At 29.9% G+C, this 12093-nt stretch overlaps 1 protein-coding gene across 1 annotated transcript in view; it reads left to right on the top strand.

The window, feature by feature from the left end:
* Positions 1 to 12093, top strand: part of LOC106471089 (ryanodine receptor-like) — a 47473-nt gene that overhangs the window by 13455 nt on the left and 21925 nt on the right. The window contains exons 6-14 of the mRNA XM_013931677.2: positions 1431 to 1536; positions 2976 to 3069; positions 3675 to 3749; positions 4388 to 4544; positions 4891 to 5013; positions 7284 to 7331; positions 8294 to 8415; positions 9697 to 9818; positions 11351 to 11415. Coding sequence (XP_013787131.1) covers positions 1431 to 1536; positions 2976 to 3069; positions 3675 to 3749; positions 4388 to 4544; positions 4891 to 5013; positions 7284 to 7331; positions 8294 to 8415; positions 9697 to 9818; positions 11351 to 11415 — 912 coding nt within the window. The remainder of the gene's footprint in view (positions 1 to 1430; positions 1537 to 2975; positions 3070 to 3674; positions 3750 to 4387; positions 4545 to 4890; positions 5014 to 7283; positions 7332 to 8293; positions 8416 to 9696; positions 9819 to 11350; positions 11416 to 12093) is intronic.

Genomic DNA, 12093 nt, shown 5'->3' with positions numbered 1-12093 from the left:
AACAGCAAATGTACAACGGTACCTGATGATGACAAAACCTTGTCGAAACGTTGTATATTTGCTGTTATGTTAAACTTATATTAAGGTTTTTCTTTATTCCCCATTCAAGCCGTCTCCAAGCATTATATCATTTCTCTATTTTCGTGGAACCCAAAAAAGGTGACACTTTTACAGTAATTAACTTTTTTACCCTGTTGATTACCCTGAAACTTAATGGCCTACCAGAAAACTGTAGCGTAAAAAATTAAATGTAGTTTAAAAACATTCTGTTCAGAAGTTTTAAAGAAATATTTGAGGACAGTTTAGTTGATTCTATCTACATACAGTTTCGTATAATTACAGTTTACAAGTCTCTTGCCATAATAATAATAATAATGTGATTTAATTCAACTTTGTCGTATTTTAACTCGTTTTTATATTGTAATATTTTTATGTTTATTTTTTGGTTTGTTTTGAAGTTCGCGCAAAGCTACTCGAAGGTTATCTGCGCTAACCGTCCCTAGTTTAGCAGTAATAGACTAACAGTGAAGAAAACTAGACACCACTGCCAACTCTTGGGCTACTCTTTTACTTACTTTATAACGCCCCAACGGCTGAAAGGGCGGAGTATGTTCGGTGACGGGGTTTCGAGCACCCTAATCATCAGACCATTTGTTATGCCAACACAAATAAATAGTGATTAATTGTGAGCCTTTGTAAGAAACATAGTTTACGAAATAATTTTTACGTGGATGCGTAATTCGTTTTTTAAGACAACAATGTTAATATGTTATATAGATTTGAAAATATTGTTTTTCTACAACTTAACTGGAGAAATAAATATTAGTAAGAAATAATATAATAAGAAGTACTTTTAATAACATAGGGCATTGTTTTCATGTTATTGAGTAAATCTTAACTTTGTAAGTAATGCTCGATGTATTTTTAAAATTAAAAACACTTAATTTCTCCTCTTTCACGTCAATACAGTTTGACAATTCACAATACAAAATGGCGGGAGCAAAATATCAATTAAAAATATCAATGCTTGTTCTAAAGAATTTAAAAGTAGTTTATGTTTGTGAAGTGCTTCATCATTTATAATAACTAAATATGTATAATTGTACATTATGTAGATAAATAAAAACTTTTACTCAATGAATAAGATAACCTTTTTATAATAGCGTATATCCTCCAGTGGATCAGCGATAAGTCTGAAGACTTCTATCGTTAAAAACCTGGTTTCAATAGTCCTAGAAATCACAGCGCAGATAGCTCATTTTGTAGCTTTGCGCATAACAACAAACAAACAGCGTGTTTCTAAAAATAGTTTAAAATAGAGTTAGAAAATATTTTATTTTTATTTGTCCTATGTTAAAATTATAAATAATATTTAATGTAAAAATAAAATTTCACTGATTAATTTTTTAATACATTTAATTCGGTTATAGCACACGGCCAGAGAAGAAGAAAAAACTATAGTAAATGCAAGTTTTCACCTTACCCACTGGTCTGTAGCACCATTTGGTACAGGAGCAAGCAGAGCAAAAAATGTTGGTAAGGAAATTCATTTAAATGTTATGAAATAATATTTATATGTGCAATATACTTTAAAAGTTAACGTTTAAACATTTTGATAAAAAGATTAGAAAAATACGACCTTCATACTCCAGATAATTATAAAAGAACCTTTTACTTTAACCAACTTTCATCCCTGATGAAGGCGCATCGTTGGTTAAAATAAAATGTTATATTATATTTATCTGGAGTATAAAGGTCGTTTTTTTGTAACTTTTTTTTTTAATCAAAATGTGTAAATCCGTCCAGTGTGCACTACAAATTAAGGTTTAAACGCCGATAGTTAGCGAATTATTAGAAACCAATAGGCTCAATTAAGATAACCAGGGTACTTCAATGGAAAATAAATACAGCAAAGGAAAAAATACGAAAGATATAATTCAAGTACGGTGAATATGAGATATTGTAACTTAAACTGAATTTTTGTCTGTTTATTGTAGAAAGGCATTTTTTTAGCTTTAAACCAAGGACTGATGAGTAATAACTAGGCTTAACTTTAGACTTTTGTGGACTAGGTAGCATTATTTCTCACCCATAAAGTTGACTGGGAAGATAATAGTGTTCTATTATGTATCCCTTTATGTTTTTATAATAAATTTGGACGGAAGTGACTAAGTGGTTCCAACAGCAAACACGTTTTCTGTCTGCTATACAGATCCCCTAGTCAGTGGATCTCCCTGAAGACGGGAAGGTACATGTTTTATGATGTGATACGAATATTTCCACCAAGGAAATAAATGTATAATTTCCTTTTATGACTCTTTTCGGTGCGAAGTATATGTACTTTACTGTCAATTTGTTGCTCTTTTAGTTCAATTAATTTCCTTTTGGTAATTAGACTTACTGACGTTGACCCATTTCTTAGGTCTAGTAGTACATAGTGGAGTAAACTATGAATATCTTGTGAATTGTTGTTGTACTCGGGGAGATAGGGGTAGTCTACTGGCTTCAAACGCAAAATCCGAGGTTCGATTCCCCACGGTGTACACAACAGATATCCCAATGTGGCTTTGTTCTAAAACAGTCGATAAACAATGTCTGTCAATTATTCAGTTATTTTTAAACAACTGTTATATGCTCATTTGTATGGTGTATATTCTCTTATAAACTTATTAAAGTAAATTATATAGTTTTATTCCTTGAAAGTTGTAGGCCAGTTTGTTAGAATTAGTACTACATCATATTGAAATGGGTTTTTTAACTACTTGTGTTTATGTGTGAATAAATTATAAGTGTCTGAAAAAGTCATTCATAGAGTCCACACAGCTGATAACTTTCACTTAAGGTTATTTTTGTTTTTGTAATACTAGTTAAAAACAAAATATTTCTGATAATTAAAGTGCTGTTTCTTCATGTATAACATTTGTATAAATATAAAATGATTATCAGTGCATATAACAATTATTTTAATTCTATAGGCTATGTGTTTGGAGGTGAAGTTCTTAGGTTTTTTCATGGAGGAGATGAGTGCCTTACCATTCCTCCTACTTGGTCAGAAGCTCCAGGTCAGAAGTAAGTGTGGTTGTAAAAAACATTTTGTATATTTAATATATTTATTGTCTTTCATTGGTAAGTACAAAAAATTTGTATACTATCAATAAGCTATATTACCTACTTCTATAATTACTAAGCTATCATACATTAGAAATTTAGATTAACTTTATATGCATGCTGAAGCTGTCAAACTTTGCCCTGATGTTTTATATGTAACAGAATAGCTTTAAATAAACCTTACCTCTAAGTTTGTGTAATACAAGGCTTATCAGGTAGAAGAGTTATATATCACTTAGGTGAATTCTCCAACTTTGACTAGACCCTAAAGTTTACTATTGTTACCTTTTTTATATTTCTTAAATTAAAAATGAAATTATTTCTAAATATTTTATTTAGATGTGATAAATACGAACTTTTCTAAAGTTTAATGTGCAGTTTTATAAGTGCATTTAATTTATCATTTTAATAAGGTATGTGGTGTATTGTAGTGCAACATGCAATAATTTGGAGATATATCTTGAGAATCTGTAGTAATACCTCTTTTATATTTATACTAGATTTTTTAACTGTTAGGTTTACATACACAGAACCTTATTTTTAAAAGCTGGTACAATACTTTACAGCATGGTCGTGTATGAAGGTGGTGCAGTTCTTAACCAGGCAAGGTCCTTGTGGAGGTTGGAGTTAGTTCGAACAAAGTGGGTTTCGTTTCTTTTCGTATAACATTAATGTGCATCAACACTAGTTGGAAAAATAGTAAGAAATAACATTAAAACATTTTAAAGACTCATAACTTTAATCCTCACATTAACAATGTTTTTACACTGTTCACAAGCAGTGAAGTCCAAATATTTCATGTTATTGAGTAATTTTATGTTTTTGTTTGCATGTCATAACACTCAGCATTAAGATCTGACACTTAAACAGTTAGGTAAAATCACTGATTTTCTATATCAGAACTTAATATTTAAATCTGGTACAATATTTTACAGCTGGTTGTGTATAAAGGTGGTGTAATTCTTATGATGAGAAGTAAAATTTTGTAAGCTGTATTTTTAATACTCTAATTTAGATGTTAGCAAGATTAGCAAGACTATTTCGATACAGTTATTGGGTGTCTTGTATATGTTTGTCAGAACATAAGAATATATAGAATTATTTTCTTAAAGAAGTTAAAGTGTTTGTAAAAATGTATTGATAAACCTCATAGATGCATTAATACAAATTTGTAATTGCATAATTACTTTTATTTGTGCTAATTCAATATGTTAATATAAGTTTCATTAAAAGTTTATTTCATTTTACTCCTGTTACAACATACATATTAAATTTTTAGGTGGTCTGGAGGTTTCATAAATTGGGGCTATGCTCTTAGAGTTCGTCACATCACTACAGGTCGCTACCTGTCATTTAAAGAAAATCGAGAAGTGTGCCTGGTATCTCGTGAGGAAGCCCCTGTAGCAGCAACAGCCTTCTGCTTAAGGCAGACAAAGGTAAACTAACTGATAAAAATATTGAAAATAAATAACTAACTTAGGAAGTAATTGGTTTTTGAATCATTTGTAAAGTTCTAACTCTACATAATATGTATGAACCACAAAAAGTAAAAAAATATATTCAGCTTTGTATACATTAATCAAAATGAGTAAGGTATAGTGTAGTTTTTTGTTTGTTTTTCTAAAAAGTCTTGAAATATTTGACAATTTTTTACAATTTGAGAGAAAAAGTGTGCCAAAAAATTACATTTCTTTTATGGGTTAGTTTTATTATAACTTTTTTTTTTTTCAAATTTGGTCATAGTGCAGTTAATTGGATAATATAATATGAAACCTTTTATAGGATGATAAGAAGATAGTTATTGATGAGAAGGAAGAAGAATGCATAGGGTCTCCACTGATAAAATATGGTGATACAACAGTGTTCATACAACATCTGGACACAGGCCTTTGGCTCTCATACAAGGTTAGTTTCAATAACTTTTTTATGAGAGAGAAAACTACAAGGCTGGTAAAAAATGATTAATTAGGGGTAAAAAAATGCAGATAAAAGATTTTGCATAACTGCTGCATAAAGTCCTCTGTCATACAAGGTTAATTTTTTTTCAAGATGTTTCAGTTGTCAAGAAACTGCAATAAGCAAAGAAAAACCTTAGTACATTAGTCATAAAACAAAAACTATATACCTAAGTTTTAAGTAATAAAAACAAGAAATGAATTACTGGTGTGTGAAAGTGATTTAAGATAAAACTAGAGTAGTGATGTGTTTAGGACAAATAAATGAAAAATAATCAAATTGCCCAAAATATATTTTGGGAGATTCTAGTCAAATAAAACACTGAAAAAATTACAACAGGAAACTGGACAAATGTAAAAATGGTTCTAGCTTTTAGAGAAACAGGATGATCTTTTGGCACCTGGTTTTATTTGTAAAATATCCTTTCTCTCTAGTTGCTCTTTTCTTGTTTTTAAAAAGAAAAAAATATTCACAGTTATGCTATCATTGCTACAACAGTCACACTGATGCAGTCAGACATATCTTTGGCATATCACACTTTGCAGGTTACTACTCTCAGATCCTTTCAGTAACAATATTTTAATAGTAAATTCTTTTAAATTGTTTAACAATGATCAGGGCCCATTGAAAAGGTTACTGCTTATGTAGATGATGATAAGAGTGTATATTTGTTGTATCTGGATTTTCAGAAAGCCTTTGACAAGTTGCCACATAAAAGGCTTGTAAAAAAATTATCTCTATTGGTGTGGGGGATAAGTTAGCAAATTGGATAGAATAGTGTCTGGATGGAAGAAAGTCGAGGGTTGTTATAAATGAGTTATGTCAAACTGAATTAATGTTACAAGTAAGGTACCTCATGTCTCAGTCTTAGGACCTCTGCTCTTTTTGATTTACATCAATGACATAAATGAAGGAATGATCAATAAATTATTTAAATTTGCAGATGATTATAAGGTCTTGGGTGTTGCTAGCTATGAAGAAGATGCTGGTGCTTTACAAAAAGATTTAGATTGTTTAGTGAGTTGTGCAAATAAATGGTAGATGGGTTTTAAGTATAATAAATGCAAGATAATACATGTGGGTTATCATAATTTGAATTATAATTTTGAACGGAATAACCTTAACAGTGTTGTGAAATAAAGGGATCTTGGTGTAATAGTTGATCAGTCTCTTAAGCCATCCAAGCAGTGTGCTGTTGCTTGTGGTAAGGCAAATAGGATTTTCGGTTGTATCTACAGAAATATTGAATACAAGCCTAAATATGCTATAATTTCATTGTATAGGTCACTGGTTAGGCCATATTTGGAGTATTGTGTTCAGTGGGCTCCTTACCTAAGGAAGGACATTGAATAGTTGGAAAGGGTTCAGAGAATGGTGCCTGGGATGAAGGGGTTTTTATATGAGGAGAGATTAAGATCTTTGTAACTGTTTTCTCTTGAAAAAAAGAAGAGTTGGGGGGGATCTAATTGAGGAATTTAAGATTGTAAAGAGAATTGATAGTGTTGATGTACCAATTTTTTTCATGTTTAACAATGAGAATAGTAGGACTAGGGGACACAAATATAAATATTAGCAAGGTAGGAATCATCTTCAGCTAATACAGTTTTATTTTTCTATCAAGGTTGTTGTCCCCTGGAATGGGTTGGCTTCGGATGTTGGGGAAGCAGTAAATTTAAGCGAGTTTAAGTGAAAGCCTCGAAAACTATATGAATGGAAGAGCTGACTTTGAGATTTTTTCTTGCTTGTGTTAATTTATAATAGTTTAGTGTAGGGAAGGGGACAGTGGAGATAGACCAATAGGTCCCCTGTTGTCCCTAAATATTATGTTATGTTATTGTAATATCTAAGTTTGTACTCTTTGTATTTTGCTGCATTTACCATACAATTATGTACAACTTGCCCTTTAAGTTTAGGACAAGTTTTGTAAATATAACAGTAATAATCTCAATAATTTTTCAAAAATAATTTCTGTTTTTATTTGTTTTATGTTGCTACTTAAATTTTGAATTTATCACAGTTAATCGTCATAGCCTTCTAAGCTTTCTAACAGGATGGTGTTTAAAGATACCTTGTTAATGTCTTGTAATTACTTTTGTTTTCAAATGTTTAATTTTGGATTAACTCTCTCAAAACAATTATTGGTTGACTCGTATATGTTTGAAACTTATAATATATCAACGGTAAATGAAATGTTAATATTTTTTTCTTTCTCTCATCAGACCTATGAAACCAAAAAAAGAGGAGTTGGTAAAGTTGAAGAGAAGCAGGTTTGTTGATGATATTTTTATGTGTATTGTATCTATATGGTTTGTAATCTTTCAGTTATTTCTCATTTTGTTTATTACAGCTAATCAGTTATCCATTTATCCTGTGTCAGTTTGAAAATAGTTTAGTGACTTTATGCACAACATTGATGTTTTAATTCAATCTTAAGTTTTAAGTCAGTCATCAAAGGTATTATTACAAAAAGCTTACTTCCAATATTTAAGCAGTATACAACTGCTTTTTTTTTGATACTTTAATTCAATTTGGGATTGTAGATATTTATTGAAGTTTTAATGTAAAAACTGAGAAATTAGGCAGTTACTCTAAGCAGAGTTAATATCAGCTCAGTAGTAAATTAATGGGCTGTTCTATATATAATGTATATGCAAGAAAAAGAAAACAGATCTTCTGGTTAAAAACACAGCTGCAAATGCTGGATAAAGTACTGTTTATTTGAAGAACTAATTGGAAATGTCTTAAAATGCACCCTTGCAGTTTCATATGTCCTTTGTGATTCATTGACCATTACATAGTTAAGCATTAGATGCTGAACAGCAGGGGCAATGAAAATTGGAATTTACCGATATTGTTCAGTCAGTTCAGTATGTCTATGGCCTTAGCTTTACTGTAAATTAAGTTTTATTGATGTTAAATGACATTATATATATTTTTGGTAGAAAAAGAGAAAGTTACACAAAATATCTTTTTATAAATACCTGGTTAACGTTTGTCAAATTAAAGTTATGTAATGTTTTGTTTTGTAGTTGTTACATATTTTTTGCATATTTCGTTTTAGGAAAATGATTTTATTCCAGGTAATAGACTCAAACATGCTATTTTTAGTACTTTTAATATCTGTTATGCTAGGCTTAATATACACACTAATCAGTACCAATAGAATTTCCATTGGTATAACCTGTACTTTATCCACTGTGAAGATCAACATATTCTTCATGTTTTGTAGGCTATAATGTCTGAAGAAGGTAAGATGGATGATGGTCTGGAATTCAGTCGGTCACAAGAAGAGGAATCTCGAACTGCTCGTGTCATTCGAAAATGTGGAGCTTTGTTTAACAAGTTTATCATGTGAGCACAAAGTTTATTCTTTCTTTCTGTGTAATTCATGCATTCACAAACTATGAGCTTCTTGTTAAGAGTGTATATAATTGTATTAAAATTTCTGGCTTTTTATGTAATTCTTTTCTTAATCTGAAGCCAATTTTTTGTACACAAACTCTAGTAGTTTTCTTTAATAAGCACCAGTGTAAAACATTTTTTTGAGCTGAATTTAGTAAAATCTTACTATAATGGATGTAGTATGTACAAATGTATCTATCTGTGTATGTGTCCAAAATAATATATACAATGTGGCATCATCTATTGAATGGCACAACAAACAAAAGTCCATAAAAAAATTTCCCATTTTTGGTATACAAGATTCAGACAATTATAACAGTAACTACGGTACGTGTGACAACCATTTCTTTATCACAGAACAAAATTTTAAACAAAAGTACTCTCCTCACAACAAGAACACGACTTTTACTAGGACTGCACATGAGGGTTTGATTATATCCTTTTTGATGTAATTTGTAAATTTAGTACTAAAAAATGGGGTTCTTCAAAAAAGGTTATTTTTTCAATAAAGGTTATCACTTTTAATATATAAAAACATTACAGTTTATGTCAGCACAATCTGAACACTTTTCCCATAAAAATATTATTTTAGAAAATATTCAGTTTTCTAGATTTTTTTTAAGGAAGTATGTATATTACAGTTAGTAATTACTCACACAAAAAGCTGCCCATAACATGCAATATCTTAAACTTATATGATGTTTAGTTCAAAATTTTCATTATTAGTTTGGAGAAAATCTGGTTGTTTTCCTTTTTTCTGTATTTTTTATGCATTCAGAAATTTGAGACAGTTAAAAACAATTTGTAGGGTTATACAGTCACACTGAAGGGTTGAATATATTTGGATGTTTTGTTTCATTTGTGTATTTTGATTGTTATAACAACAGTTAAGGAAATACTGTAATTTTAGAAATACTACTTAAACTCTACATGGTTGTGTTACATATATATATAAACCCTTGTGAGTTGAAATAGTTTTGTTTTAGTTGCATAACTTAAAATCCTTTTAGATTGATATTTAGTTGGATGCAAATTCGTAATACTCTTCAAATGCACATGTAAAAGAATTATTTCATTTTACAAATGCCACAATATATTCTTGAAAGGTTACTTAAAATGAGTTTATATTTGGTGACCTCCATCTTTTCACTACATATATTATAAAACTTTTAGAAAAGTGATTGAGAGTTATTGTACCACTAACAGTGAGTGTTTCTTTTATTTATGTAGGGGCTTAAATACTGTAAAGTCAAAACATCACAGCTCTATTTTTACTGAAACTAATCAACAGGAAATGATAATGTGCTTAGAAGATTTAATAAATTACTTTGCTCAACCAGAAGAAGACATTGGTAAGTTTTGTTAATTACTAAGATTAAAATATATTTACATATATTAGAAATTTATCACTCTAGATGTTTCAAAATCAAGTTTTCATTATACTTTGAATCACAAATATTGTTAAAACAGCAAGGATAAAACTGTAGTTTCAACTTGGTTTTATTACATTTACATCAATAATTTTAATGCAGATGTATAAAAACTATCATAGTTATCATTACTGCTTCTGGATTAAATATTATATATATATATAGATAAAGTTAGTATTTTTTAATTGAAAAAACACCAAAACTTGTGCCTTAAAATTGTGTTAGTTATCCAAGAATATTCATGTAAAAAGTTAGAAAAACTAAATCTCTTAATTATAAGTATATTGAAAATAAAGATTTATGTGAAAGGTTGGTTAACTAAATGAATTATATATGAATTAAAATGCCAATTTTTTTCTACAAATTCCTCCTTTCTTATCATTTCCCATTTTTTGGGTTTCATTCAGTTAAGGTACTGAAACAGCAGAAAGAAATTGTGACTAGCAGAATGTATTATCTAAAACTTCTTTAGAAAAATTGATAAGAATATATTTTATTATTTAGGCTAGAAATTAAGTTCATTACATATTTTTATTTACAAGGTATTATGTATCATCATGTTTATGGTTATTTTTTTGGTTACACCTTGTAATTTAATATCACCTGACTGCTTTAAACAGTGTTTGAAATAATGCCTTTGGTAAGTTGTGGTATTGAGTGAAGGACCACATAAGTAATGTAGAGGTTGAGCACATTATGTTAAAATCATTTTAAAGCCTTATTATTTTCTTAAGGAAGATCATGAACACCCATTTCATTCTTCAGCTGCTTGAGGAATACAGCAGTTGAATGGAAGTGTCATGGTGTCATGGAAGAAACTTTCGTACATGAGACTTGGAGATCCTTGATGATTATGTTGCATACTGTTGCCTGAAATAACTGGACAGTTTTTGCAACTGACCTTTGTGGTCAGGGATTCTTACATGTTTCAAGATTACACATTTTGCTTAGCATGGCTGGAGTATTGCAGTCTCTTTCTGGATGGTCTTGGTCATATTCTCATGTTTTCCAATGTTATCGACTACATGGGATATTACTGTCTTTGAAATTCTAAATTGTTGATCTGAATGTATGGATAATTTATATCAGATAGAGCTGTAGCATATCTTCTCAACAAAGATCAATTTTTGATGACATGACACTATCTACGAAACACCAAACAATGTCAAAATGTAGTTCTGCTATATATAGTTCCACCAAGACTATATAAATTGATTGTAGTTGTCTTGTGATTTGTTAATTTGAAGATTCAGAATTGTTTCACTATAATGTACTCAACTTTCCTTAACCTGTATTAAAGAAGATATCTTAATATTTTATTAAAGATTTTTCTTTCTGTAAATTATAGTTGATCAATTAAAAATGAGATTTTCAGTTTCATGGTGTATGTAAAAAAGTTTAATGTTATAATTGAGACATACTTAATGTAATGTTGTCTGTATTTTACTTTGTAGAACATGAAGCAAAACAAAACAAACTCAAAGCTTTAAGAAATAGGCAGGACCTGTTTCAGGAAGAGGTAATTTATATTATGTACCTAAGGATTTCTGTATTTTTGCAGGAACACGAACAGATTGAAAATTAACAATATTTTACTACAGGTAGATGTCATTCTAGGGGAAATGGTTAAGACTAGTAATTGATAGACTTTTAATTAAGAGTTTAAATGTTAAAAACATTAGATAGAGTTAGGAAAAAGTCTAGAAAAGCAAACAGAGGATAAGGTTTAAAAATTAACCTATTTTTTTATTGGAGGGAATTTTAGGAGATTTTAATTATGGGGGTTTTGAGTCGTTTTTAACTCACCATATAGTAACCTAAATTTATTTATTTATGTGAATAATTTGGTATTGCACCCAATTTATTACTTGATATGATACAGTGGACTAACTGTTTAATGATTACATTATAGATTTCATTTCACCAAAGGTAAAATTAGAAATATGCTCTGTGATGTTGAAGTTTAATGCATTCTTTAATTTTTGCATCCTCTCTTTGTACTGTTAGGACATCGAGGTCACGTAAATAGTATCACGCCACGTAATTCTCGAACTTTCACGTCTTTTCCTTAAATCTCGTGATCTTTCTAGATATAGTGTTGTCTTGTATATAAGACTGGCCACGAAGCGACGGAGAGTGAATGAGTAATTGAATGTATGCGGACAAAATATTGTTGGCCACGTGAGACGCGACTGTT

This window comes from Limulus polyphemus, unplaced genomic scaffold (assembly GCF_000517525.1).
Source record: "Limulus polyphemus unplaced genomic scaffold, Limulus_polyphemus-2.1.2 Scaffold4402, whole genome shotgun sequence".
Lineage (NCBI taxonomy): Eukaryota > Metazoa > Arthropoda > Merostomata > Xiphosura > Limulidae > Limulus > Limulus polyphemus.
The sequence above is the reverse complement of the archived record's forward strand: the minus strand, read 5'-3'. Positions and strand labels throughout refer to the sequence as shown.